The sequence below is a fragment of the Hippocampus comes genome, unplaced genomic scaffold (genome assembly GCF_001891065.2).
Source record: "Hippocampus comes isolate QL1 unplaced genomic scaffold, H_comes_QL1_v1.1 scaffold367, whole genome shotgun sequence".
NCBI classification, from domain to species: Eukaryota; Metazoa; Chordata; class Actinopteri; order Syngnathiformes; family Syngnathidae; genus Hippocampus; species Hippocampus comes.
In genome coordinates, this window is record NW_017805741.1 from 1,553,782 (window position 1) to 1,581,760 (window position 27,979).

The 27,979-nt window shown below is 51.5% G+C and overlaps 1 protein-coding gene and 2 long non-coding RNA genes across 3 annotated transcripts; 1 reads left to right on the forward strand and 2 right to left on the reverse strand.

Moving 5' to 3' along the window:
• lrp2b (low density lipoprotein receptor-related protein 2b) lies at positions 1 to 27,979 on the forward strand. Its single transcript, XM_019883609.1, has 79 exons — positions 1 to 202; positions 1,125 to 1,235; positions 1,349 to 1,471; positions 1,562 to 1,678; positions 1,925 to 2,035; positions 2,480 to 2,596; positions 2,710 to 2,826; positions 3,093 to 3,236; positions 3,615 to 3,731; positions 3,827 to 3,955; positions 4,186 to 4,355; positions 4,432 to 4,655; positions 4,772 to 4,978; positions 5,054 to 5,256; positions 5,329 to 5,469; positions 5,726 to 5,935; positions 6,033 to 6,225; positions 7,404 to 7,529; positions 7,674 to 7,804; positions 7,939 to 8,076; positions 8,168 to 8,446; positions 8,641 to 8,880; positions 9,119 to 9,241; positions 9,330 to 9,446; positions 9,553 to 9,930; positions 10,060 to 10,308; positions 10,574 to 10,782; positions 10,956 to 11,140; positions 11,209 to 11,437; positions 11,513 to 11,690; positions 11,798 to 11,926; positions 12,195 to 12,361; positions 12,470 to 12,613; positions 12,694 to 12,803; positions 12,883 to 13,060; positions 13,130 to 13,343; positions 13,415 to 13,651; positions 13,722 to 13,913; positions 14,102 to 14,574; positions 14,814 to 15,261; positions 15,657 to 15,822; positions 15,901 to 16,059; positions 16,158 to 16,447; positions 16,518 to 16,721; positions 16,978 to 17,220; positions 17,470 to 17,595; positions 17,673 to 17,792; positions 17,855 to 17,986; positions 18,141 to 18,342; positions 18,435 to 18,730; positions 19,253 to 19,769; positions 20,053 to 20,208; positions 20,275 to 20,445; positions 20,510 to 20,733; positions 20,829 to 21,006; positions 21,073 to 21,269; positions 21,353 to 21,598; positions 21,688 to 21,813; positions 21,896 to 22,015; positions 22,081 to 22,197; positions 22,325 to 22,441; positions 22,536 to 22,673; positions 22,754 to 22,876; positions 23,588 to 23,716; positions 23,789 to 23,920; positions 23,989 to 24,114; positions 24,187 to 24,330; positions 24,408 to 24,573; positions 24,659 to 24,787; positions 25,004 to 25,224; positions 25,312 to 25,494; positions 25,556 to 25,675; positions 26,101 to 26,299; positions 26,520 to 26,583; positions 26,681 to 26,809; positions 26,927 to 27,019; positions 27,146 to 27,226; positions 27,333 to 27,389; positions 27,640 to 27,979. The coding sequence occupies exons 1-79, from the start codon at positions 136 to 138 to the stop codon at positions 27,676 to 27,678; spliced, it is 13,755 nt and encodes a 4,584-aa protein (XP_019739168.1). The 5' UTR covers positions 1 to 135; the 3' UTR covers positions 27,679 to 27,979.
• On the reverse strand, positions 8,392 to 9,120 carry LOC109524038 (uncharacterized). Its single transcript, XR_002169891.1, has 3 exons — positions 8,930 to 9,120; positions 8,656 to 8,794; positions 8,392 to 8,481 (listed from the first exon to the last, which is right to left on the reverse strand). It is a non-coding gene; the product is annotated as an uncharacterized LOC109524038 (long non-coding RNA).
• On the reverse strand, positions 9,893 to 10,624 carry LOC109524037 (uncharacterized). The gene is made up of 3 exons (XR_002169890.1): positions 10,532 to 10,624; positions 10,078 to 10,174; positions 9,893 to 9,985 (listed from the first exon to the last, which is right to left on the reverse strand). It is a non-coding gene; the product is annotated as an uncharacterized LOC109524037 (long non-coding RNA).

The window sequence follows — 27,979 nt, forward strand, 5'->3', positions numbered from 1 at the left end:
CCTGGTTTGCTGCTCACAGAACATTGCCATCCCTCGACCCTTTCCAGTGCGACTTTGGGATAACGGCTTAGCATGATTTGGTTTTCTGTGGGAGTCCAGAACAAATAGAGAGGCAAGGCTGAGGATTGATCAGTGATGGAAATTCCAGGTCTTCGGCTTCTGACACTTCTTCTGCTCTTTCAAGGAATTTGCACAGTTCGAGGTAAAAGACGATTGCCATTTGAAGACTGCCGTGCATTAAAATGAAAACAAAAATGATCAAACGTAATCATAAAGGGTTATATTTAAGTGCTGGGCCTCCAGAACAGAATAGATGCCTCAAATCTCTGAAAAAGGGGGTAGGGGGAATCATTTTAGTTAAAAACTTTTAACTAAAATACTGATTTGTTTATAACCCCTCTGAAATTTTTATTTTTTTTTAAGAAATTTGATTCTGTCACATTCCTTCAAAAGAAAGTGGTTTTTGAAAACAATTAATCTCATCTCGTCCCAACTTTATTTTTAAAGTACCTGTACTCAAAGCCACCAAAGCTAAAAGAAATTGCTCTGACACAAAAGTCAAACGTTTGAGGGAGGGCTGGCTGACTCTAAAATACGTTCATCAGGGACATCCAGCCAAAATGTGGTGCGCATTTTGTCGCAATTTCACCAGGTTTGCAGATATTTTGTTACCTGTCAGGCAAGTCCTCGTGAAAGATGAGCGTTTTGTCTACACTTGGATGTTTTTCGCCTGAGGGCGGTTCCAAGCTCATCCGGATCACAGATCCAAAGTACACTTATTACATTTACGATTTGAACTCCCCAAATCACATGTTTTGAGCTAGAACCCGTAATAAACCGCCATTGTAAAACACAGTTTGAACATTAACACAAAAATACTTGTAAAAAAAAAAAGATATGTATCTCACATCCAGTCTATGGGAAAATTGTACCTAAATGAATGTAAAAAAAAATTAAGCTGTTTGTGATCAGCTGGTTTGACCATATTCCATGTTTTAGATGTATTTTTGTGATATTTTTCTTTTTGTTGTTGTTTTTTTTTTTTTTTTTTTTTTAATTTCATTCAGTGATTTCTGAACCGCTAGAGTTGTTATAAATCACAAGCTTCGTGTGTTCTTTCGCAGGGAGCTGTGAAAGCGGGGAATTTCAGTGCACCAGCGGGCAGTGCATAGACATCGCCTGGAAGTGCGATGGAACCAAAGACTGCACGGACGATTCCGATGAGCTCAATTGCCGTGAGTGTTCTGCATGGGTGGGGATGGGGGGGGGGGCGTTTTATTCGGAACGGAGTTGCATGGAACAATCTCATTACTTTTTCCTCCCCCCTTTGTTTTGTTTGCGTGAACAGCCCCTCCATCATGCAGCTCACAGCAGTTTAAATGTGTTACGAACGGTGAATGCATCCCACTGGAATTTGTCTGTGATGGGGAGAAGGACTGCACGGATGGTTCGGATGAAGAAAGGGAGTGTGGTATGGAGCGTATAGGACCCCACTATTTTATCTTTTTTTTTTTTCAAACTAGAATTCTAGTTTGATTCCTCTGTATTTGTAATCAAACAGGCGGTCGCACCTGCAGCCCGGACCAGTTCACCTGCCAGGAGGGCCAGTGCATTCCCGCAAAATACAAATGTGACCATGTGAAGGACTGCGTCGACAATTCTGATGAAAACAATTGCAGTAAGATAAATGTTGAATGAATATATTTTATTTGTGTGTATTTTTCCAAGCCCTTCTTTTGTTACAGTAAGAATATTAGAATATATTTAGGAATGAATTGAATGGAACATGATGTCTATTCTTCCCGTTTCTAAAGATGTCTGTTGTTTGGAAAAGAGAATTTTAATGTCAATGTTGTTTTTTTAATTTTTTTTTATTTTGGATAAATAAAGGAAATGATCAAATGTATTTGCGCGTTTTTTTCAGACTACCCACAATGCACCGAGAAGACATGTGCTAATGGCGCTTGTTACAACAACTCTCAGCATTGCAACGGACTCCAAGACTGCCGAGATGGTTCCGACGAATATAACTGCAGTGAGTAAAGAACTTTTTCGTGATCACAAAAAGACCACCGAGGAAATTACAGACCTGCGCCACGGTCAAATGAATCGATTTTCCTTCCTCCTAGCTTAGCGGCTAGCGCCGAAAAGTAACGGTGGTGGAAAGTTTGCCTGTAGGTGGTGGTATAATCTTTTCAAAATGGTACAAATTTGATACAGTAGCGTACGAGAGAGCTTTCAAAATTGTCACACCGAAGAAGACGTAAACAATACAGAACCCGGAATGTTTCAAGTTCAAATGGGAACGATTTAGGAACGATCACATTGGGAATGAATGGGAAATTTTGGGGTGAGAAATGTTGATGTGGGAAAACTAGGAGTATTTGGAATGAGAAATCTAATAACCCCCATGGCGTGAATTTCAGCCTTCACACAATTATTTGTCATTCTTCATTCTGTCTGATCGTCTGCTTTGCAGCCGCCAATCACTGCTCCATCCACGAATATCAATGTCCCAATGGCATCTGCATCCCAAATTTCTTCTTGTGCGACCACTGGAATGATTGCGGGGACAACAGCGACGAGCAAGGCTGCGGTAAGGTCAAGCGAGGGCAACATTGAAGTCATCGAGGTTCAAATGTTCAGGTTGCTCAAGCGCTGCAGACTTCAAGCTGCATTCATGCAATTGCTGCCTCTTTTCTTTTGCAGTGTATCAGAGCTGTCGCGGCGACGAGTTCACCTGTACAAGTGGCCGTTGTATTCCTCAGTACTGGGTGTGTGACAAGTTCAATGACTGTGGGGATAACAGTGATGAAAAAGGATGTGGTAAGGACACTCCGGGCCTTGGATGTCAGATTTTTTTTCCCTCCAGCCTCCATGTGCTGACATGTCAATCAAATCTGCCAAAGCCCCTCAGAATCACTTGTTTCTTGATCCAATTAGATTTCAAACTTATCCTCAAAATTGATTTCCGCATCCTGCATCTTACAGAGTAAAAATAAGAATGTCAAACATCTTTTCAGTTTTAATTCTCTGTTCTCTGCTTTATATTGATTTTGTAACGACCCCGCTCGAAAAATTGTCGCTTGCAGACAGCAACTCACGCGACTGTTACCCCGGCGAGTGGGGCTGCCCGGGCTCCACTGCTTGCATCCCGCTGGGGAAGGTTTGTGATGAGAAAGCGGACTGTCCCGGGGGAACAGATGAGACCAACTCCACCACCGGGAAGACCTGTGGTAAGATCTGAAGGTTTCATACACTTAACAGAACAAAGTTTGCCAATCGACGGGAGCGCATCCCCAACTTTCATAGGACGCTAAAAGTGACGGTCCAAGGGTTATCGGCATTGGAGGATAGTGCCCCACAAGCATTTCTAAGACGGTAGCTGCTGAGCTTTTGATATGATAACGGCTCTCAACTTTATCGCCGCCCTTACAAACGCTTGGTTGAACATTAACCTTTTTCTGGGACGGAACTTGATAATTGCCCTTAGAAGCAGCACATGATGGCCGTAATTTAGCTTGCAAAAAATTATAATGTCGCCTCTGCAGATGATTAGAGGCCTTTAACAGGATGCGTCGGTAAACTGAGACTTTTATTGGCATCTCCCGCAGGCTTAGGGCACTGCTCAACGTTGAGCTGCGAGTATCTATGCCACGTGTCGCCAGAAGGAGGCGCTTGCTACTGCCCCGATGGCTTTGTTGTCGGCAATGACAGTCGCTCCTGCGTAGGTAAGATGAGGTGATCGAGAAAACCGCATAGCGACGGCTGCTGCTTACATACGCAGTTGAAGAAATGACATTGAATTGGACTGCTATGTGCGCAGACTACAACGACTGTCAAATCTGGGGGATCTGTGACCAGCTATGTGAAGACCGGCCCGGGACGCACCGCTGCAGCTGTGCCAGTGGATACTTCCTGGAGCAGGGTCACATCTGCAAGGCCAATTTGTCAGGTACTAACTGCTGCATGTGTTAAAGTCTACATTCCAAAGTTTTCGATCCCTCAGACTTATTCTTTGCCTTAAGTACCGGTGGCTGGTATCGGCAGCCTATTACCAAAAAAGAAACAAAAATAGCTGCGATTTTGTTAAACTGCGAAAACTGCAATATAGTAAAGGTTTACTGTCGTCGGTTTTTCGCACATGATAAAAAATATGTGCCTGCGTCAAACTTTTGTTTCCAGGTGGAATGCCACACCTCATTTTCACCGACGGAGGAGATGTGATGATGGCCGACGTACACGGCCGCAACGTTCGAACTTTGATACCCGCTCAGGGTAAAAATACGGTCGTCGGCGTGGCATTCCACCGACATAGCGAGACCGTCTTCTGGAGCGACACATACAACAACAAGGTGAGCCCTCTTCTGTGACTTTTAAAAGCAGCTGTGAGCACAGGGTCACCCCCATCGCCTGTTTTTTTTGGACCAGGTGTATTCTGCCAACTATAACGGTGGAGACATTAAGGAGGTTCTGACAGCGGCAGTTCACAACGTGCAGAACCTGGCCGTAGACTGGATCAACTTCAAGCTGTACGTGTTAGACGCCGCGGTGGAGCGCATCGACATGTGCGAGTTCGACGGAGGCAATCGGGTCACGCTGGTTGCTGAGAACCTGCAGAGTCCTCACGGCCTCGTCCTGGACCCCACGGTGGGGTGGGTCGAAATTGCAATTATTGTTGTCAAGTTGTTGAGTTTGATTTGAATCAACTTTTTATTTCACGGGCCAAAAATTAAATTCATTGGTATTGAATTGACGTCTGCGTTTTCAGTTACATGTTCTTCACCGACATGGGTGACAGCAATGAGCAGGTGAAGCTCGAGCGGGCCTTCATGGACGGCAGTAACCGCGTGGAGCTGGTGAAGAACAGGCTGGGCACGCCCACCGCAATTAGCATCGATCTCGTCACAAAAAGGGTCTACTGGTCTGACAGTCACTTCGACACTGTGGAAACCGTTACCTATCACGGTTTAGACCGGTAAGCGTCATAGCGGGATCGTTTCTGTTTGCCATTCACTGCGTTTGATGGCCGTTTGTTGCTGTTGCCTTTCAGGAAAATAGTGCTCAATGGTGGAACCCAGGCTCCACATCCTTTTGGGATGGCCGTCTTTGAGAACCATGTCTTCTTCACGGACTGGACCAAGATGGGGGTGGTGCGAGCCAACCGCTTCAACGGCAGCAGCCCAGCGCTCCTCTATCGTACCGCCAAGCGACCCGGCCATATTGTCGTCTCACACCCAGTGCTGCAGCCCATCGGTAAGCGCCGCCACAGAAGCCTCAACATTACGCAACCGGACTAAATGAGCCTGACTTCATCTCCTCAAACAGTGATGAACCCCTGCGGGCGTCACAACGGCGGCTGTCAGCACATTTGCGTCCTGAGCCATCGCACCGACAATGACGGTCTGGGCTACCGCTGTAAGTGCCGCCATGGTTACGACCTGCAGGCGGACCTTCGGACCTGCTTCAGTGAGTTTATGGCAAACGCACATGGCAAATGGCAAACGCACATGATGGTTAGTTAGTTATTTTGTCCTGCTTTTATGCTTGTGAAACAACAAAGTGAAAATTATAGCCCAGCTGTGTCTCCATTGTTGCTTATTGGCACAATTGGCGGAGAGAACGACAAGGCAGGGGCAGGCGGTGTCGGCAAACCAATCTCAATCGCCGGCAAGCCTGGCACGGGCACGCGTTTGCTAACAGCCTCCTTGCACTTGTTGAACAGAGGTAGAGAACTATTTGCTGCTGGCCACCTCCATGGCCGTGCGAGGGATCCCGCTCAGCATTTCCCTCCAGGAGGACGTCACACTTCCTCTCTCAGGGCTCGCCTCCTCTTTTTCCGGCTCCGCTGTGGAGTTTGATGGCAACGAGGAGGTGATTTTCTACAACGACAGGTCCCGGGGCATTATTTATAAATCCAACCTCAATGGGACTGGTAAGCAAATGTGAATGATACTATGCTAATAGTTTTATTCAAACCTGTCGTTATTTTTGCCCGTACTCTGAACGAAATACTTTTCTTACCCTTTTAGTTCAACAGATTTTGACAGGCTACAGGGCCTCATCCGTCGACGCCATGGCCTATGACTGGACCTCCAAAGTTTTATTCTGGACCTCAAGCTCTTACAAGACAGTGACGGCCTTCAGAATCACCGACAAGTCCCGGCGAGACATCGTCAGTGGATTGAAGAGTCCAAAAGGAATTGCGGTGCATCCCAGTGCTGGGTGAGTAGTCATTCGGAGCCAATCACAGCAGCTATTCCTGGAAGTCGTGTCATGAAACGAGGTGGTGAGGGACCCCGGAAAGCAGGGTGGACTTAAAATGTGTTAATAAAACTAAATCCAAAACAACAAGAAACCTATAAACGTCAACACAAACAAGGACCCTACCGTGTGTGGTCGGGGACGGAGTCCTTTGAACAGAAAACTACTCATGACATCATGACCAACAGATGTGCCGCTGTAGGAGGAGCCCTACATTGCCACCTCTTGGTCACAAACAGATCCACCATGACAATCCCCCTCCCTCAAGTGATTGGTCCCAAAAGTCCCCAAAACTCACCCAAGGGCTTGACGTGGACGTGCGTCGCTGGAAACGGGGAACGTGTGGCAGCTGGAGACGCGCGCCGCTGAGAAAGGGTGCAACTGGGACCAGTTCTTTGGTCCTGCAGGGTCCATCTTTTGGTTGGGTCATTCTCATGTCTTGAAACGAGGTGGTGGAGGAGCAGGGTGGACCTAACAAAACATATTCATAAAACACTGAGAAAACTAAATCCAAAACAAACAGAATCTAAAGTCACAAACAAAAACCCATGACAGGAAACACAAACAAGGACCCGACCGTGAGTGGTTGCGCAGGGAGTCCTTCAAGCAGAAAACTTCTCATGACATCATGAGCAACAGGTGTGCCGCTGTCGGAGGAGCCCTACAGTGCCACCTGTTGCTCACAAACAGATCCACCATGACAAGTCGTACTGTGCTGTCTCAGTTTGAATTAACATTTCGGAGTTGGAATTGGAATTTCCAACAATGAATTTGCACCATGAAAATAAATCAACATCTAATTTCAGATTCAAACTCCAATGGCTCCAAAATGCTCAACATTTGGGGAGAGCAAATCCACTCTTTCTGAATGGATCAAACATAATTAAAGCCCATCATATTTACGCTCCATTGGTCATGTGACACTTACATTTGGAGGCTCGTCGCCAGCCGGCCGATTACTCGGGATTTATCCTGGTCTTATTTTTATAATTTTTTTTTTTTTTTTTTTTTTTAATATCGCAAAACCAATCAAAAATGGTTGGCATTAAATGAGTTCAACAGACGTGTGTTGGCTTTTTATTTAGATGGACTGTTCTTCCGTAAGATCCACATTCACCCAAAAATGTCCTCCAATGCAGCTACTTGTTTTGGTCTGACTGGTTTCGTCCGGCGGTCATCATGAGGAGCTTCCCGGATGGCACCAACGCGGTACCATTGGTCAACACCACACTTGGATGGCCGTACGGACTTGCCCTTGACTATGCGTAAGCGTACACTGCAAGCTTAATATGCATCTCCTGTTTAAGAAGCATCGGTTCATAGTACTATTTTTTTACTTTTCTTGTGTGTGTGTGTGTGTGTGTGTGTGTGTGTGTGTGTGTGTGTGTGTGTGTGTGTGTCTTCAACAGCCAAAACCGCTTATACTGGGTAGATGCCCTCTTGGATCAAATTGGTCACATCGACGTTCAGGGAAACAACAGACAGACCTTCGCCAATATTGGGCAGATCACAAATCCTTACTCTTTGACGGTTTATTCAGGTCGGTCTGTTTTATTTGTATACATGACTGACAAAACATGACCATGTTGTTCTTCAGAGTCTGAAAGAATACAAAGTAAAGCATTTCTTTTTTTTTTGTGCGTGTGTGTGTGTGTATGTGTATGTGCCCGCTAGACTACCTGTATGTGTCTGATACCAGAACCAGAGCGATATTTGAGATGAGGAAAAGGGATGGAGGAGGAAACTTTATGATCAGACAAGGAATCAATGGCATTCTGAACATCAAGGCCTACACAGCCGATCTCCATAGCAGTACGTTGACGCAGTCTTGGCGAAAACGTCGGAGCAAGATGACTAGGACAAAACAGGGAAGTGACTTTGTGCTTCACTTTTCTCCTTGTAGGTATCAACAGTCGTTGCAATTCGGTGCCAAACGGGCGCTGCAGCCACTTTTGCTTCCCGACTCCGTCCTACAGCCGCGTGTGCGGATGTCCATACGGCATGAAGCTGCAGGTCAACCAGCAGGACTGCGTCAAGGACGACAGCGTCCCCCCGCCGGACAACAACTGCGGGGACTACTCTTTTGAGTGCGACGAGGGTCGATGTCGGCCCAACTCCTACCGCTGCGACGGCTATTTGGACTGCGTGGATAAGTCCGACGAGGCCAATTGCACCAATATCGGTGAGTAGGTGTTGATACCATCAACATTTCAGCGCCTGACACCAGGACGTACAAATACGGTGTCTTCGTGTATTGTGTTGTACAGTAATACTGCGTTATTAGTCACGGTCTACTTCAGTCTTGTTTTGGCAATGTCGTTTGATGTCTGGCGAGCCTTACCTGTTGAAGTTATGTCATTGCTTGCCATCATCCAGGGGCGACTTGCTCACCCATTGCCTTCACCTGCAACAACAAGCACTGCATCCTGCCCGTGTGGCGCTGCGACGGCACGGATGACTGCGGCGACGGCTCCGATGAAGACGACTGTCCCACGGACGTCCCCGCCACCTGTTCCGCCCACTCCTTCACCTGCGACAACAAGAGATGCATCTCTGCGGCGTGGGTGTGCGACGGCGACAACGACTGCGGAGACGGCTCGGATGAACAAAACTGCAGTAAGTGGAACTGTGCCAGTTTCCAACAGTTTTTAGCTAGTCCAGGTACCAAGGCGTAAGCGGAGGGTCAAGCGGTGATGGAGCCTTTTCCGTTGCCGCTCCATCTCTTTGGAATGACCTCCCGCTGGTTTCCAAATTCCAGAACAGATTGCTGCACTGTATTACACAGCTCTCTCATTCGATTTTCAAACATCCGACTAGGTTGCTCTGACGTCAACCCGCTTGTCCTGCTTCTCAGATTCCACCATCACCACCTGCGGTCCTTCCTACTTCCTGTGTCCCGACCACCGCTGCATATTCGAGACCTACGTATGCGACGGGGACCAGGACTGCTTGGATGGCTCGGACGAGGAAAATTGCGGTAGCAATGACGTCACTCCCGCTCCGCGTCGTTTCAGCTGTGTGGCGATCACACTTTGAAGACCCTTTTTTTTTTTCTTCCGACAAAGAGTTCTCCTGCCCCTCCTATCAGTTTGCCTGTGCCACCGGCGACCAGTGTATCACCAGCAGTTATCACTGCGACGGAGTGTTTGACTGCAGGGACCATTCCGATGAGTATGGCTGTCGTAAGTTTTGCGACGTCGACGGACTTGCCGTCGTTTGCCATCGAGCCGCTGAGCCAGGAAGATTTGTCAGTGCAGTGAATGAGTTTCGTAATGTCTGTGCCCAAAGCCACTCCAGGCCCGGGCTTGTGCCACGACAACGAGTTCCAGTGCCAAACCGACGGATTCTGCATACCGGAGCAGTGGGAATGTGACGGCCATCCCGACTGCGAGGACGGATCCGATGAGCACATCTCCTGCCCGCCCGTCACCTGCTTATCCGGCTACTTCCAGTGCACAAACAAGATATGCATCCCAAATGCCTGGTTGTGCGACGGCGAAAATGACTGCCGGGACAATAGCGACGAGCGGAACTGTCCCACGCCGCCGTTCCAGTGTCCCAGCGGCCAGTGGATGTGTCCCACGGACCAGGTGTGCATTCAGCAAGATCAAGTGTGCGACGGCCACGGGGACTGCCCCAATGGAGCTGATGAGTCGCCTCTCTGCAGTGAGTTTTGCTTTGCTGCCGTTTGAAATGCATCATCTGTCCGGCCATCCATTTTCTATGTGAAAAAAAAGAAAAAAGAAATTAGACAGAGCTGGATATGATTCATCGCTCGTGTGTCATTTGCCAAAGACGAAGAGGACTGTTTACTGAACAACGGCGGCTGCAGCGACATCTGCATTCAAGGACCGTTCGGGGCCGAGTGCAAATGTCTGCCGGGTTTCCAGCTGCTGAACGACTCCAAGACCTGCGACGACATCAACGAGTGTCTCATCCCGGGCTTTTGCAGCCAGCAGTGCTACAACGAGAAAGGAAGCTTCCGCTGTTACTGCTCCTTCGGTTACCTGCTGGAACCAGACGGGCGCACTTGCAAAGCTATAGGTGGGCAAACACGTCATCCGGGGAGGAGGTCATGCGCGAGTCTTAAGTCGGTGTCTTCGAGTTATATCAAGCATGCGCCATACCAAGGTTGTCATAGGTTTGGAGTGTTTATCAAGTGTAAGATTAAAAACAAGGTCACAGGAAAGTAAACTACAGTGGGCTCAAGCTCATGTGGAACCTTTAACAAGAGTCAGCGGGCCAAGATGAAGGGATGGGAGCTTACACATGCTGCTCTTTTTTTTGTTTGTTTGTCTTCCTCTTTTAGACCCTCTCGCAGCTGTGCTTCTGATAGCCAAGCGTAACCAAGTCATCGCCTACAGGATCAACGCAGAGCCGCCCACCATCAGTCCAGTGGTTAGCGGATCAAGCATTGTGACCGTAGATTTTGACCGTGTGACTTCCAGGGTGTACTGGGCAGACGCCTCGCAGAAGAAGATCTGGAGCGCCTACCAGAATGGAACCGATAGACAGGAAGTACGTTTTCCCTTTGATGTGGTGTATTCGCTCGGCAGAGTACATTCATGCGTTCTGCCATTCTGACAGGGAAAAAGAGAAGACGTATTTTTCGATGAGCGCCGGGAATCCTTCAATGGATTATCATACTGTCCAATTCGGATCTGTCAAAGTTGGTGCCTTTGTTGCTGTAGATTTTCTCCAGTGGTCTGCTAGTGCCGGAGAGCATCGCGGTGGACTGGGTGGGCAGAAACCTCTACTGGACCGACTCGGTCATGGAGAACATTGAGGTGTCCACTCTGGACGGTCGCTTCCGGAAAGTGCTGCTCAGCAAAAACGTGACCAGCCCCCGCGGCCTGGTTTTAGACCCTCGCAACCAGTAAGGAAGCATTAGGTTGGCTTCTTGCTTGAATCATCGGTTCAACTTTTTCTGGTCATCCCGCACAGTACCAACCTGATGTTCTGGTCGGATTGGGGTCAGAATCCGAGGATCGAGCGGGCTGACATGGATGGAGCAATGAGACGGGCCATTGTCAGCACGAAGATTTACTGGCCCAATGGCTTGGCACTGGACTACACCACGCGCAGGGTCTACTTCGCCGACGCTTACCTGAAATATATCGACTATTGTGACTATGATGGCAAGAACCGCTATCAAGTTATGGCGAGCGACATGGTACCTTGAATTCAAATCAAATTATAGCCAGGTCAGGAGCGGGATGCCGTTAGCAACCAAATCCTTGGGCTCCAGGTTCTCCAGCACCCGCACGGCATGACCATCTTTGAGGACAACGTCTTCTGGTCGGAGCGCTCCAGCGGCAAAGTGATGAGCACCAACAAGTTCCACGGCGGCAACGTCACCACACTGATGAACAGCGTCTATCAGCCCATGGGCCTCGTTCTGGACCATCCCATTAAACAGCCTGCAGGTGACCTATTTTCTGATAGGCACTGACCAATCGTTCCCATTAGTATCGGGTCCGACGGTGTGTCCTGTCGAGTTCGTGCGAAGGTCCAACGGTGGTTTTGTGTGCAGGTCTCAATCCATGCAAAGACAAGATGTGCAGTCAACTGTGCCTGCTGTCGGGCTTCAGGCCAAAATATTACACCTGCCACTGCCAGTCCGGATGGACGTTGGATAATGATAAACGTACCTGCATCAAAGGTGGGAGGTTCTTTTCCGTCGAGCTTGTTGCAGCATACACTGTAAAAAAAAAAAAAAAAAAAAAAATCATCAGTTAGATGTCAAAAATAACACGATCTGGATTCAGATATATTTCGCAAGTCAATGTATAGTCTATGAAATCAAATTGAGCAAATTTAACAAAAGAAAAAAAATTATATACTGTATATATATTTTTTTCTTCCCCCTCCAAGGCACATGTAAGCTCTGCTTTGGTTTGAAACGAATCCACGTGTTGACTCAATTTCAGATGAAACCCCCTTCTTGATGGTGGCAAGAGAGTCGGTGCTTTTCGGGATCCCTCTGGACCCGGCCGACCCCTCCAACAATGCGATGGCGCCTGTGCCGGGCATCAGACAGGGGCGGGACATTGAATTTGATGACCGGGACCAGTTCATCTACTGGGTGGAGTCATCGGTGAGCGGACGTGCTGACCTTGTCCGCTAGCCCGGGCTTGTTGCCGGACCTCTTGGCACAGTAACCGAAAATCTTTGGTGAGAGTCCTCTTTCCTTGACCTCGGCCAGGGTTCCATGTGGCGAGTGCACTTCAACGGCACCAAAAGGTCTCGGTTTGCGCCGGGTGCTCTCATGGGGGTGCCGTCCGGCCTGGCTTTTGACTGGATCAGCCGAAACATGTATTACAACAACCCCGTGAATCAATCCATAGAGGTAAAAAGAGCCAGGAAGTGGTCGAAAGGTACACACCATATGCAGAGCGAGTGAATTCTAAATCAAAACCCTTCCTTCAGGTCATCCGCGTCGATGGAAATCAGCTCTATCGGAACACTCTCATCACGGCGACAGGGAAACCCGAAGGCATGGGAACGCCTGTCGGGATAGCCTTAGATCCAGCAAGAGGGTAAAGCGTGGACTGTGTCATCTAATTGGATGGAGCAAGGATGGGACAAAAGACGTTGGGATCTATTTCCCCTCTCCAGGAAGTTGTTCTGGGCGGACAGAGGGTCAAACAACGGGGTTCCCCCAAAGGTGGGCAGCGCCAACATGGATGGGAGCAACCTCACAAACCTCTACACGGGCAACCTGGCAAACATCGGCTCCATCGCTGCCGATATTTCCACCAGGAAGCTTTACTGGGGGGTGAAAGGCTCAGGAGTGGTACGTCCGTATACGAGAACAACTTTTGGAGCCTTCGCGGTGGCGCTCACGTGCCTCTTATTCATTTAGATCGAGAGCGGCACCATGGACGGGGCCAGCCGGGTGACGGTGGTCAGCGGCCTGTCTCACCCGTGGGGCTTGAGCATCTACCAGAGCCATCTGTATTACACGGACATTGACTACGAGGTCGTCGAGAGGGTCGACAAAGAGACGGGCGCCAATATGGTGGTGATGAGGAGCGGCTTGTCCCACCTGCGTGCCGTCAAAGTGCACGCCAGAGACAGTACGCGGATTTATATTGACCGCGGTTCAAATGTGCCCTCCCGACATCTCTCTGCTCTTTGTTCCCTCTAGACTCGGCGGGGACGGCAAACGCGTGCAGCGCCAATAACGGGGACTGCCCTCACCTGTGTCTGCCCAAACCCAACAACCAAAGGAGGTGCGCCTGCACCACAGGCTTCTACCCGTCGCCGGACGGCTCTCGTTGCCAAGAGGTCGACTCCTTCGCTGTGGTCTCCACGCCCAAGTACATCCGCGGCTTCCACGTGAACAGCTCGGATCATTCGGAGGCCATGGCTCCCATCGGTGGATGTGGGTTGACGTCGTCCGTGGCTCCACAGAGTTTCCTCTCGCCGCGTTGGTGAATTTTGGCTCTTTGCAGCTTTTTATAGCACCAAGGAGAGCTTGGGGCTCCACATCGAATCTGGCTACATCTACTGGGTTGAAAACGGCACCTCCACCTCCTACAAGGGCATCTACAGGAGCAAAACCGATGGATCAAACTACCAGAGGGTGGTCTTCAGTGGCATTGGAAGAGGAGGCATCCAGGGTCTCGCCGTGGACTGGGTTGCTAGTATGAAACTAACTCGATCCCTCGATCATGAACACAGTTTTTGCGCTCTTTCTGTGACGCTGAGATTCGGCACCAATAGGCTGAATAGGAACCTCGAACCGCTGTCTGCGGCAGAGCTCCGGGGGGTTTACTGTGATGGCACCGTCCTTCCCCTTTTTTTCAAACCCCATCTTTCTTCCTCTCCTCAGACAACTTGTACTTCACCAACGCCTTTGACAGTGAGACCTTCCTGGAAGTGCAGGCCATTAACACGTCGTACCGACTGATTCTCCTCAAGTCCGTCCACGACAGGCCCCGCGACCTGGCGGTCAACCCCAAGCAGCGCTACCTCTTCTGGACCGACGGCGGGCAGACGCCCAAAATCGAGCGGGCGCTGCTGGACGGCACCAACCGCACCGTGCTGGCTTCGGAGAGTCTGCTGTCGCCCCGCGGCCTCGCTGTCGATTACACCAACGACTTCCTCTACTGGACGGACGATGTCCTGGACATGATCTCTCGTATGGCTGCCGACGGCTCACAGAGGCAGTTGATCCGCTATGGCAGTCGCCTTCCGTCTCCCACGGGGGTCGCTATACTCGGAAACGTCATGCTGTGGGTGGATGGAAAACTTGGCAAGCTCTTGCAAGCTAGTAAAGAGCCGGGCAATCTGAACCAATCCGAGGTGATATAAAGCACTCGAATGTTCTGCACGTAATTCACGACTTGATTGTTCTGACCACGAAAGAAGCAAAAAAGACGTCATTCTAGTCCTCACAGTCTTTTACGGCTGTTTAATCAGTTGTTGGAATTTTATTGTATCCAATATCGGAATCTAAAATTGGCTTTAAAGAGCCCATACGGGTCGGCCCGAGTCTTAAGTGCTACTTCTGGAATCCAACCGAGGCGCATTCTTGTCACCAGGTAATCCGAGACAACCTTGATGGCGCGTCAGATGTCGCCATCTTTGACCCCCACGTGCAACCTTTAGCGGCCCACCAAGTGGGCTTCAACCCGTGCCACGAAGACAACGGGCGCTGCCAGCAGCTCTGCTTCGCCATCCCGGAACAGGACCGTCCCAAATGCGCCTGTGCCCACGGCTCGCTCCTCACCAACGGAGTGACCTGCGGGTACGGGCAAGATGACTTCCTGGTTTACACTACCGACTACACGCTGACCAGTATGAGGCTGGACCCCCAAGACCACAGCAGTCCTTTCCCCGCCTTCAACCTGGGCAACAACCTGATGGGCTTGGATTTCGACTACAAGGAGAGGCGGGTTTTTTTCACCCAGTTCAGCGGCTACGGCAGGAGCAAAATTGGTTACGTCACCATCACCTCGCCCACGACTGCGCCCACCATCATCGCGGCAAGTGAGTTGACCGTTGGCACCGACCCGAGTTGAATGGGCTTGACGCGAGACAAACATGAACTTGAAATCTAACTTGAGACACGAACTCAAGTTTGAAAGCCTATTGTGAAGCTCAGTTTGAAACCCAAAGCCTCGGTTATAACCCTACATTGAACCACTCATCCTGGTTTAAAACACCATTTCCAAACCTTAATTCTCATTTAAAACCCGACCATAAAACCCTCTGTTGAAATCTTTGAGTTTGAATCCCTACTTTGAAAGCCTCTCCCTAGTTTGAAACCCCAATGCTATTTGAAAACCCTACTTTGAAAGCGTAACCCTCATCGAGAACTCTGCTTTGAAAGCCAGAGCCTCGTTTCAACATCGAAATGGTCTTTCAACTGAATTTCCTGTCAGATTTGGACGACCCCGAAGGCTTGGCATTCGACTGGGTCAACAAACGTCTCTACTTCACCGACTACTACCGCCAGAACGTGCAGTCGATCGGCCTGGACGGGAGCAACCGCACCATCATCGCCCACGCAAACCGTCCTCGGGGCATCGTCGTCGACCCCTGCTACGGGTAAACGTCTCCCTTCCACCCTTTGAACCTTTGGACAACGGCCACGTCAGAAATGAGGACGCTCTGTGGCCCGCGCAGGTACTTGTACTGGACCGACTGGGCCGGGCCTGCCAAGATTGAAAGAGCCACGCTGGGCGGGAACTTCCGGAGGGCCATCATCAACAGCAGCTTGTCAACCCCCAATGGCTTGGCCATCGACTTTGAGGAGAGGCTGTTGTACTGGGCTGACGCCTCACAGTACGTTCGCCGGAATCTTCAGGCCGACGCCGGCCACGGCTTTTTTTTTCCTCCTTCTCTCCTCAACGCCTCATCTTCGGTCTCTCGTCCTCCATCAGAGACAAAATCGAGCGGTCCACCCTGACGGGCGCAAACAGACAAGTGATCATGCTGGGCGTCCAGTACCCCTTTGCCTTGACCGTCTTCAAGCAGGACATCTTCTGGACCGACTGGACGGAGCGGGCCGTCTTCAGGGCGGGGAAAGACGACGGCTCTGGCGTGGTGGCGCTGAGCCAGGACCTTCAGTACCGGCCAAACGACATTCACGTCTTTTCCGGGTCCAAGCAGGAGAGCTGCTCCAGCTCCTGCCTGCAGTTCAACGGAGGCTGCAGTCACGTCTGTGTGCCTGGTAAGCAGCAACCATTTCTTCATGGTTATTGACCAGCCTTTGAATCCATAACCGCAACTTGCTCCTCCAGGCCCGGCGGGACCAGAGTGCCAGTGTCCCCATGAGGGCAAGTGGTACCTGGCCAACAACGGCAAGGACTGCATCCAAGACGACGGGAAGCGCTGCCAGCCCGAGCAGTTCACTTGTCTCGACGGCACCTGCATCAGGGCCAGCTGGAAGTGTGACGGCTTCAACGACTGCAGCGATCACACGGACGAGCTGGAGCGAGTCTGTGGTGAGGGATGACGGCTTTCATCCTTGTCCTTTCGAGAGACAGAGACAGAGACAGAGAGAGAGAGAGAGACAATAAAAGACAATTCAATCCATACCTTGATGGATGCAGTGTGATATGATTCACAGTCGATTTGCTGCACATAAAAACAAAAAAGAAACCCAAATAAAAAAATTCAATATTCCAAATGAAATTGATGCCGCTCATAACCATTTCGAAGCCCGTTTGGAGTAATGTGTTGCTGTGTGTACGCGCGCAGCCTTCCACACCTGCTCGGGCAGTCAGTTCACCTGCGACAACGGCCGCTGCGTCCCGCTCAGCTACGCCTGCGACTACACGGACGACTGCGGCGACAACAGCGACGAGCGGGGCTGCCCCTTCCCCACCTGCAACCCGGACTCGGAGTTCACCTGCAACAACGGCCGCTGCATCAGCGCCTCTTTCGTCTGCGACGGCTACAACGACTGCCGCGACAACGCCACCTCGGATGAAATCAACTGCCGTGAGTCAATTCGTTCCCATGCGGTGACGCCTTGAGATCACAGCAGGGGACCCCCCCGCCCCCCCTCGATATTGGGATTCAATATGTGCTTATTTTTTTAAACACTAGATGACAGTAAACAAAAAATATGAGTCTACCAACTGGCCGAAATACAGATTTAAAAAAACTTTTTTTTTTATTGCGTTCCACTACTCGATTTGAATTGGATTAATCGTTGGTCCCTGCCTTTCTGCCTTTGACTCTCTCCAGCTGACAGGCAGTGTCCCTCGGGCAAGGTCAAATGCGACAACACCAACATCTGCATCTACCCCGACAACCTGTGTGACGGCTACAACAACTGCGGCGACAACAGCGATGAGAATCCTCTCTTCTGTGGTAAGCCGATTCATCTGTCGGGCCTCGTTTCGGACAATTTGTTGGCGGGCTCTCAAGTTGGATTTGTGTCGCGACAGCGGGCCGCACGTGCCCCCCCGACAAGTTCCAGTGCGACAGTGGGAAGTGCATCCCTGAATCGTGGGTGTGCGATTTCTACAAGGATTGCGTCGATGGAACCGATGAACCTCCTACCTGCGGTAGGCTCATCTCATCTTTCCGGCCCGAAATGTTCTCTTGACTGCATCTTGTTCCTTTCCAGAGCATCACGTGCAAACTTGCGGCGTCAGCGAGTTCACTTGTACCAACGGAAACTGCATCCCTCAGTACTTGGTGTGCGACGGCAACAACGACTGCTGGGACAACAGCGACGAGGCTCCCGAGCTGCAATGCGGTCAGACGTTTAGCCCTTCGAGATGCAACAAGGAGAAACTGTTTTTATTGTTGTCATCCATATCCTGCTGCATGACATTTTGAGAAAAAAAAGTAACGATTCCTCACCTTCATCTCTCACCTTCAAGCCATTGATGGAGTTGCGTTTCCCACAGGCCAGCGCACGTGCAGCTCCAACCAGTTCACCTGCCCGACGTGGCTGCCGGGTCACCCGCGCTGTGTGTCCTTAAACTACGTGTGTGACGGGGACAAAGACTGCCTGGACGCGGCGGATGAGCTCCAGAACTGCCCAAATCGGACCTGCCACATGAATGAGTTTGCCTGCTCCAACGGCCTTTGCATTTACCTTCCCTATCAGTGAGTAGAACACGAGAACAGCTGTCAAAGACTCTCCGTTCCGTCAACCGAGGCGGATGTCACCCCGTGACGCTCCTCCTCCTCCTCCTCAGCTGCGACCGGGTGAACGACTGCGGCGACGGCAGCGACGAGCTGGGCTGTACTTACGACACGTGCAGCAGCTCCCAGTTCACCTGCGCCAACGGGGCCTGCATCCCCGCCTCTTACACCTGCGACGGAGAGAGCGACTGCTTGGACGGTTCGGATGAAGCGGCCAGCCTTTGCGTGACGCCGCAACCCACGTGCGCGCCTCAGCAGTACATGTGCAAGTCGGGCGCCTGCATCGACGTGAAGAACGTGTGCAACGGGGTGAAGGACTGCCAGGACAACAGTGACGAAAAAGGCTGCGGTGAGAAAACGCCACTCCTTGACGGCATGTCTCACGCAACGTTTTGGCCAGCGCTGGAGTCTCTTGGCTCAGCACTCACACACAAAAATCTCTTGATCGATCGATGTCACAATTCGAAACGCTGCTCTTGACTTTCAGTTTTCTCCGGCCTTGATTATGAATTTTGACTGACCCTTGACTCCAACAATCAAATTCATCAATCAAGTAGGACAGAGTATCACGGGATCCTTGCAACTCCATAGCTCCACATGGTGGCCCACCGGCAATTTTCACGGTGTTCCAGATGGGCCGCTTTGAGCCTGATCAGGTCTTTAATGGTTGATCAAACTCAAATCGCTGCTGACCGCATTGAGTCAGTTAATCACTCCCGGTGAAGTCGATAAATAAGCGCTCTTTCGTACTAATTCAGGGTTCAGTTGCCTTTGTTTGAGCGCACATGTAGCCGATAAGACGGAAACATTGATGCCCAATAATTGTGATCGCAGATTGAATTGCTACGTCGAATTGCTTTTCTTTATTTAGGAATCAATGAATGCCTGAACCCTTCGGTCCACCAGTGCGCCCAGCTGTGCACGGACACGCCGACCGGTTACTTCTGCTCCTGCAACCCCGGCTACGCGCTGATGGCCGACGGCAAAGCCTGCGAGGACCTCAACGAGTGTCTCAGCACGCCGTCCGTCTGCAGCCAGATCTGCGACAACACGGCCGGCTCCTACCACTGCAAATGCGCACCGGGATACCTGCGGGAGCCCGACGGGCGCACCTGTCGCCAAAACAGCGGCCTCAACCCCTACCTGCTGTACACCAATCGCTACTACATCCGCAACTTGACCACGGACGGATCCCAGCTGAGCATCGTGCTGCAGGGGCTCTCCAACGTGGTGGCGTTGGATTTCGACTATTCGGAGAGACGGCTGTATTGGGTCGACGCCGGAGTGGGAAAGATTGAGAGGATGCGTTTCGATGGGAGCGGCAGGGAGGTGCTGGTAGACAACGGCGTCCTCGGAGCGGAGGGCCTGGCGCTCGACTGGGTGGGCAGGTGAGTAAATGCTCAGGTCAGAAACGGAATAACTCAAGTCAATCTGGAGGGGACAAAAAACATTTTTGTGGACAAAATAAAAACAAGAGTGCTTGACTGAAATCGTCTAATAATACTTTGCGCCACCGTTTGTGTCCAGTCAGTTTTCGTAAACACAGTTAGCATCAACGGAGGTTTTTGCCAGCCGTGTTTTAAAATGTGGACAGAAGCACGGTATTGTTGCGCCATGAGAAGTCACAAAATCATGTCCGTGACGTACCTCTCGGTCTTCCTTCTCGTGCAGGAAGTTGTACTGGTCGGACGGTTCCGATGGCTCTGTTCATGTGATGGAGCTGGACGGACGCTACATGAAGAAGCTGATCGCCGGCCACTTTACGGACGGAAACAACACCTACGTCGTCAGCCGGCCGAGAGCTGTGGCGGTCAACCCGAAATACGGGTACGGATATCTCGCTCGAATCCGCTACCGGAGAAGCTGGACATGAGAGTGTCGCCCCCTCCCCAGGTGGTTGTACTGGACCGACTGGGCCGACACGCCGTACATTGGCAGAGCAGGCATGGACGGAAGCAACGTCAGCGCCATTCTCACCGCCAAGCTGGAGTGGCCCAACGCTCTGACCATCGACTACACCACCAACAGGATTTTCTTTGCCGACGCCCACCTAAACTTCCTCGAGTAAGTTTCTCTCGGGCGCGCATCCGAGGCGGCGCGCTCCCTTCTCTAATCGACCCGCTTGCAGCTATGCGGACATGGACGGCAAGAACCGACACCGGGCCTTGGCCGGTACCCTGCCGCATGTCTTTGCGCTGTCCCTCTTTGAGGACACGCTCTACTGGACCGACTGGAACACGCACTCGGTGGAAAAGGCTCACAAGTACACCGGCGAAGGGCGCACGGCGATGGGCAACAACACGCACCGACCGTACGAGCTTCGTGTGGTGCACCCCTACAGGCAACCGCAAAGTAGGATGCGGCGGCGGTGGCGGCGGGGGGGATTCAGCGTATGAGCGAATGTGGTCTACCTGGACTGCAGCGGAGAATTTGGTCCTTTTTCGCAGGTGAAAACCCGTGCTCGTCCCACAGCCTGACCTGCAGCCATCTGTGTCTGATCGCCCCCGGCGGGCAGAGGGCCACCTGCGAGTGTCCGGATCACTTCATTGGAATTGCCGTGGGCTTCAGGATCCAATGCGTCGCCGACTGCTCCAGCACCCAGTTCCGCTGCGGGGACAACGAGAGGTGAGTTTCGGCGTCCGTCACGGCTTTCGAATATGAATGCGGCCTTTGACTGTCTTTTCACGGCAGATGCATTCCAATATGGTGGAAGTGCGACGGCCAGTCAGACTGCGGGGACGGCTCAGATGAACCCCAAACTTGCCCGCCTCGTTACTGCCCCGTCGGCCGCTTCCAGTGTCACGACGGAAACTGCACGTATCCCGGCTTCCTGTGCGACGCTCACCCGGACTGCCCCGACGGTTCTGACGAGGATGCCGCTCTCTGTAGTGCGTCCGGGGAAATCCACTTTTTTTGGGGGTGCCAATCTGAATTTGGGGATAGGAAGGCAAACACCGTTATGTGGCTTTAGGTGACCATCGATGCGAGGAAAACCAGTTCCAGTGCAAGAACAAGATGTGCATCCCCATGTCGTGGCACTGCGACGGCTCCAGGGACTGCTCCGATGGCAGCGACGAGGATGCCCAGACTTGCAGCCAGCGCACCTGCCAACCGGGACAGTTCCAATGCGCCAACGGGAACTGCGTGCCGTCCAGCTACGTGTGCGACGTGCAGGACGACTGCGGCGACGGATCCGATGAACCTTACGACACCTGCAGTGAGTGAGGCAAAGAAAGCAAATAACAAAGTCCTTGGTATCGCCGCACCAAAATGCGCCGCCGAATCAAATCCATTCGTCCCTGCCAGTGGGCCCGGATTACAAGTGCGATGAAACCGAGTTCTCCTGCAAAACAAACTACCGCTGCATTCCTCAGTGGGCCCGATGCGACGGCACCAACGACTGCATCGACGACAGCGACGAGCAAGGCTGCGGTCAGTGCCGCAACTTCGGAGTGCGTACAAAAATCCTGCTTGAACTGCTTACCTGCTAATTTTGTTTTTGTCTGCCCAACAGAGGAGGTGACATGCGACCCCCTGGGTGACTTCCGTTGCGACAACCATCGCTGCGTTCCCATCCGCTGGAAGTGTGACGGCAGCAACGACTGCGGCGACGGCTCGGACGAGAGGAACTGCCGTAGGTGACAAAGTGGGCGTCGCTTTGCGTTTTCATGCCGCAACGCTGCCGACTGCTTTTTCCAGAGCCGAGGCCCTGCTCCGAGAGCGAGTTCCGTTGCGACAACCAGCAGTGTGTCCCGGGGAAGTGGGTGTGCGACCATGACAACGACTGTGGCGACAACTCGGACGAACGAGACTGCGGTGAGCGTCGTCTCGTCCAAGCCTCGCGCCGCACACAACACGGAGACAAGCTCCGTGTTTCCCAACGCCGCATCGTAACGCCGGCGTCCCACTACTTTTGCTCTATACGGCCTATTCTCTTGTCCAGAGTTGCACACGTGTCGTCCGGGCACGTTCCAGTGCGACTCGGGTCACTGCGTCCCCGCCGTGCTGCAGTGCGACGGCCGCCCGGACTGTCAGGATCTATCGGATGAGACCGGCTGTCGTGAGTCAACGCGGCAAAGTCATTTCGTGCCTCGTAATTACCGGTCGCGATGTCCGTCGCTCAACGCTTTGAATGATGTCATTGCCTCTCCTAGCCACCCGTTACCCAGGAGGCCGATGGTGCCCTCAGGCCCAATTTGAGTGCGCCAACCATCTGTGTGTGAACATGGCCTGGGTTTGCGACGGCGCCGACGACTGCGGGGACCGATCCGACGAGCGGCTCGCTTTATGCCGTGAGATTGGCCGTCGGTGGGCTAGCAAAGGGTACGAGCGGAGCGGGACAACTCAGGGCGCGTGCCTTATTTTCCAACAGTCAACATCACTTGCGAGATGCCGTCTCGATTCCGCTGCGCCAACGGCTACTGCATCTACTCCGGCCTGCTGTGCAACCAGAAGGACGACTGCGGAGACGGCAGTGACGAGAAGGAGGAACTTTGTATGACTCAAACGCGCACGCGTCGCTACGACGCCGTTTCGGCAATTCGCAAGTCTGCGTTTATCTTTCGGTTTGCGGGTGTTGAAAAAGCGAGTGAGATCCAATGCAAGCGCTTGACCAAAACAATCGGCAGTATCATTTAAATCGGAGTCATTATGCTCACGGCAACTAACAAAATAACTCATAAACTACTTTTTCCTTAACGAAATGAGATCATGGAAACGCTTGAAAGAAAAAAGTTGAATATGATGTAGTTGTTGAATATCACACACACGAGCCAACAGTGCCAGTGAAATCGCAGTTCAACATCCACACGTACAGACAAGATGCGGATGCATTGCAATTTTCTTTTGAAACTACTTCCATAACCAGGTATGGGGGGACAAAAAAAATTAATCAATAAAGCTCATGTATCTCTTTTGCAAAGATTAATCTAAACACCACTAATACGTCCAGATTTTGCCCAGTGAGGCCAGCGAAATGGCTGAACCGCAAAAGCGACGTCCAAGAGAGAAGGAAATGATATGGAATTGTTGTGCAATCAGCTTAAGCGGCAATCAGAACAAATGATTTGCGGTCGGCGGGGCGGGGATTAAATAGCTCGTGGCGGACAATGGATTTGGAGCAAATGAACCCAAGCACGAGAGGTTATTGCCTCCGAGGATGGCACTCAAAACGTTTCGGAGATGAACCGCGCTGCCATTTTTGCAGGCCGCCCGCCCACCTTGGCCCCGTGCACGCTCGAGCAGTTTAAATGCACCAACGGCCACTGCGTGCCGCTGCCTTACGTCTGCGACCACAACGACAACTGCGGCGACCGCACTGACGAATTGGGCTGCAGTAAGTTAGCGCAGGAACACAGCCGCCCTTGCTTCTTGGAACCTTGCACCCAAAATGTCCCCTTGGATGTAGATTTCGGCCACGACCGCAACTGTCAGGAGAAACGGTGCCAGCAGCTCTGCACCAACTTGAACGGCACGGGATTCATCTGCTCTTGCGGCCCCGGCTACGTCGTGGACCCGGACAACACTTACACTTGCTTGGGTATGCGCGCGCACACCCCAACAAAAACTGCGTCGTTATTACTTACAAAAACGGGCTCCCCGCCGCAGACGTCAACGAGTGCGAGGTCTTCGGCACCTGCCCTCAGCTGTGCAAGAACACCAAGGGCGGCTACGATTGCGACTGCGCCCCCGGCTACCGGAAAGTCGGCAACGGCGACCTGTGCGAGGCCCAAGGTGAGAGGAAGCGCCGCCGCCAATTCTTGTGAGCAAACGCCGCAGGCTCTTCTCCTTTTCTTCCTGCGCCAGGCGCCGCTCCCATGCTGCTTCTACCGGAGAGCGTTCGCATCCGGAGGTTCAACCTGCAGACGGAAGGCTACCACAACTTCGTGGAGGAGGCCGAGCGCATCCTGGCGCTGGACTATGACTGGGACCACAACAAGACTGGATTCAGTGAGTTGAGTGGGAAAGGAAAAGGAGGAGGAGGGAAAGATGTTTGGCAAGTCCCCATTGCGCACGCGTTCCCTCAGGCATGGTGTACTTCACCGTGGCCAGCAAGGACTCCGCGCCGGGTGCCATTAAGAGAGCTTACATCCCGTCGCTGGATGACGGAAGCAACAACGTCGGCGCCGCCGTCGACCTCGGTATTAAGTACATCACCAGACCGGATGGCATTGCCGTGGACTGGGTGGGCAGGTGAGGTCCCGCCTGACACACTGAGGCTCATTCAGGGCCGCACACGGGGCGGTGAGCCAGCTCGGGGATTCGTTTTGTCTTGTAGGAATCTGTACTGGGCCGACTCCAAGCTGAGGAGGTTGGAGGTGGCCATGTTGGATGGGCGCTACAGGAAGCATCTCGTCAAGACCGACGTGGGCCACCCGTCTGCCGTAGCGGTCAATCCACGACTGGGGTAAGGTCAGAGGTGGTCCAAAGTGCCCTTGTCAAAGCCCGTCCACTCACGGTGTTGACGGCAGGAAAGGAGTTCCAGACGGGTTGGAAAATTCCGCTTCTAACAACGGAAGCGTTTTCCTTTTTACTTGAACTGGACTGAAAAGCGTTGTCGGTGGCGACTTCCCACCCAAGAGTAAGATGCGCACCAAGGTCTCGACTCGATGTGCTTGTGCAGGATGCTGTACTGGTCCGACCGCGGGGAAGCGGCCAAGATTGAACGTTGCTGGCTGGACGGTCAGGAGAGGAAGGTCCTGGTGGGGCAAAACATGGGTTGGCCCACCGGCCTGTCCATCGATTTCACCAATAACGACAGAGTCTACTGGTCCGACTCCAAGGAGAACCGCATCGAGTCGGTCCTGCCGTCGGGAGAGGACCGCCGAACCGCCGTCTTCATCGGTGAGAACGGAAAAGCCGAGGAACCTTCCTGGATTTTTTTTTTTTTTTTTCCCCCAACTGTGCATGAATTTGAACTCCGTCCTCCAGACGTGAGAAACCCGTTCAGCGTGAGCGTATTCGAGGACCACGTTTACTGGAACACGCAGGAGAAAGGCGAGGTGTTCCGGCAAAACAAGTTTGGCAGCGGGCCCAAGACCAAGCTGCTGACCGTGGGACCCTGGCTAACCCAAGTCGCCGTTTACCAAGAGCAGCGATACAACTCCATCGCCAGTGCGTGACACAAACACAAGTTGGCACGAGCCTTCACGCTAAACATTGCTCGTCTCCGCAGTGACGAATCCCTGCAAGGGAACGTGCAGCCACCTGTGTCTACTCCGTCCGGGAGGCTACTCGTGCGCCTGTCCCGAGGGCACCAAATTCGTCCCGGGGAGCGACACGCAGTGCGATGCCGGTATGTCGGGTTATGACGCCGACTTTTAATTGGCCGTCTGCCACCAAGTCAGCACGTTTGCTCTTCGGCATGACGCAAATACAAACGCGGTGCGGTATCGCTGGCGCTCCTTTATTTGTACTCACCCGCCCCACGTCTCCTCCTCGTTGCAGTCGGCATCGCCATCGGAGTGACGGTCATCGTCTTGGTCCTGCTCGTTGCGCTGGTTTACGCCGCCAGGAGGAAGTCCAACATCGTGGAGAGACTCCGGGACAGCCTTCCTTCCATGCCGTCCATGCCTTCCATGCCTTCCATGCCGTCCATGCCGTCCATGCCTTCCATGTGGTGGCCTCGTCGAGTACGTTGACGCAAATACAAACGCGGCGTGGTATCGCTGGCGCTCCTTTATTTGTACTCACCCGCCCCACGTCTCCTCCTTGTTGCAGTCGGCATTGCCATCGGAGTGACGGTCATCGTCTTGGTCCTGCTCGTTGCGCTGGTTTACGCCGCCAGGAGGAAGTCCAACATCGTGGAGAGACTCCGGGACAGCCTTCCTTCCATGCCGTCCATGCCTTCCATGCCTTCCATGCCGTCCATGCCTTCCATGCCTTCCATGCCTTCCATGCCCAGCCTTCCTTTCTTGAGGTGAGGTGACGTGACAGTGCTTCCCAAATATTAGTCTTTGTAATCTTTTTTTTCTCCCCCAAATGTATGGCATGCTTATTTCTCTCATTTTTGATCTCTTACTGTAAAAAGATTGATACGAATGGCAAACCATTTCTCTGACTTTTTTGGGCATTCAGAAAAAGTCCACCTCCAAATGCATCAAAACAAACCATTTCTCCGACTTTTTTTTGGCATTCAGAAAAAGTCCACCTCCAAATGCATCAAACTTGGAAGACCCTGAACCAAGGCACACTTCCGAGGCGGTGAGTCCCCAACGTGGAAACAATCAGTCGGCCATTTCACTGCAAATGACTTTTTGTCCCGTTTTGTGTTTTTCGCACCACCGTTTCCTTCCGTCAGGTCCCATGTATGTCCCTGGAGGAGACAGAGCAGAAGAGAAATTTTGACAACCCGACCTATGTGAACGGACCGCAGCCCGGCGCTCGGAGCGCGCCCACCGCCATGGCCGCTCCCACTACCACAAACCAGGTCAATAGATAAAAGATAGATGCATAGACTGTACTCTAAGTTAGTAAGATCACTCGATATGCACTTTCGATAAAAAATACCGGCTAGCGGGTTCACGTTTTTTTCTCCTGTGTGCAGAAGAGCATCACAAATCCATTCTACATGGAGGAGGTCAAGGTCGAGGATGAGCACAGCGGAATGAGCGAGACCAAGCCCGCGGTTTCCAACAAGGTGCTCACTTGAACACGCAGACTCTCCAACCTAAATCGGCGGGGTCGCGACACCCCGTTGGAAACGTTTATTTCTCTGCGCGATTTCCGCATGAGATTGAGTCCTTCGCCCACGCCGATGTTGCAGGAGGCCTTTGAAAACCCGGCGTACAGCTCGGAGAGCGAAGACACCGACGTCCCTTCGCCGCCCGCCGCTTCGAGCGCACAGGTAACCGTGGAAACGCCCGTTGAAGCTTTTCTGCAAGCCGTCACTAACCGGGAATATAAAGCCTCCGGGGGTGCGGATTTTTCAATTGGTTTTGATTTCTTGACAGAGGTTTGAGCCCCTTGAGGATGAGGGGTTGGTGTCTTTCAAAAACCCAATGTACACGGTGAGTGTGGGTTCATTTTAATTTGATTTTAGAGCAGGTTTGCTAGTTTTTATTCAATTTTGTTTTAAAATGGCTTGTTTTTATTAAGTTTTGATGAGCTTCATATTCGTTTATTTTTAATGTAGCCAGTATTTGTTGAGTGCGAGGGTAAAATTACTTTGACAAACGTTCTATGTAGTTTCCGTTATTTCAGTTGAAGTTATTTTGTTTGTTCTGGTGAACTGTACTAACAGTGTTTGTCTAATTGCAGGAAAAAGGCCGTTCGTTAACTGATGATTCTGAGATCTAATGTGACATCGACAGAAGAAATGAGGCCAACATATCTCAATTGACATTGAGCACCCTGAAATTATTTTGTACTTTTTTTCCAGCTCTCCCGGACATGGCATATTTAAACACCTGCGTCAAATCAGCACATTTGTAAAATAAGTCATGCTTTTGGTTGGATCCAAGTTTCGCTGTATGTTTTTTTTTTTTTTTAATGAATGATATTATTTTGTAACCTCATGTACATTCTGATTCTTATTCATTTTAACCCTTGTAATTGTTTTAAACTATTAAAAAGTGGGGGTGGTTGGGCTTCATTTGAA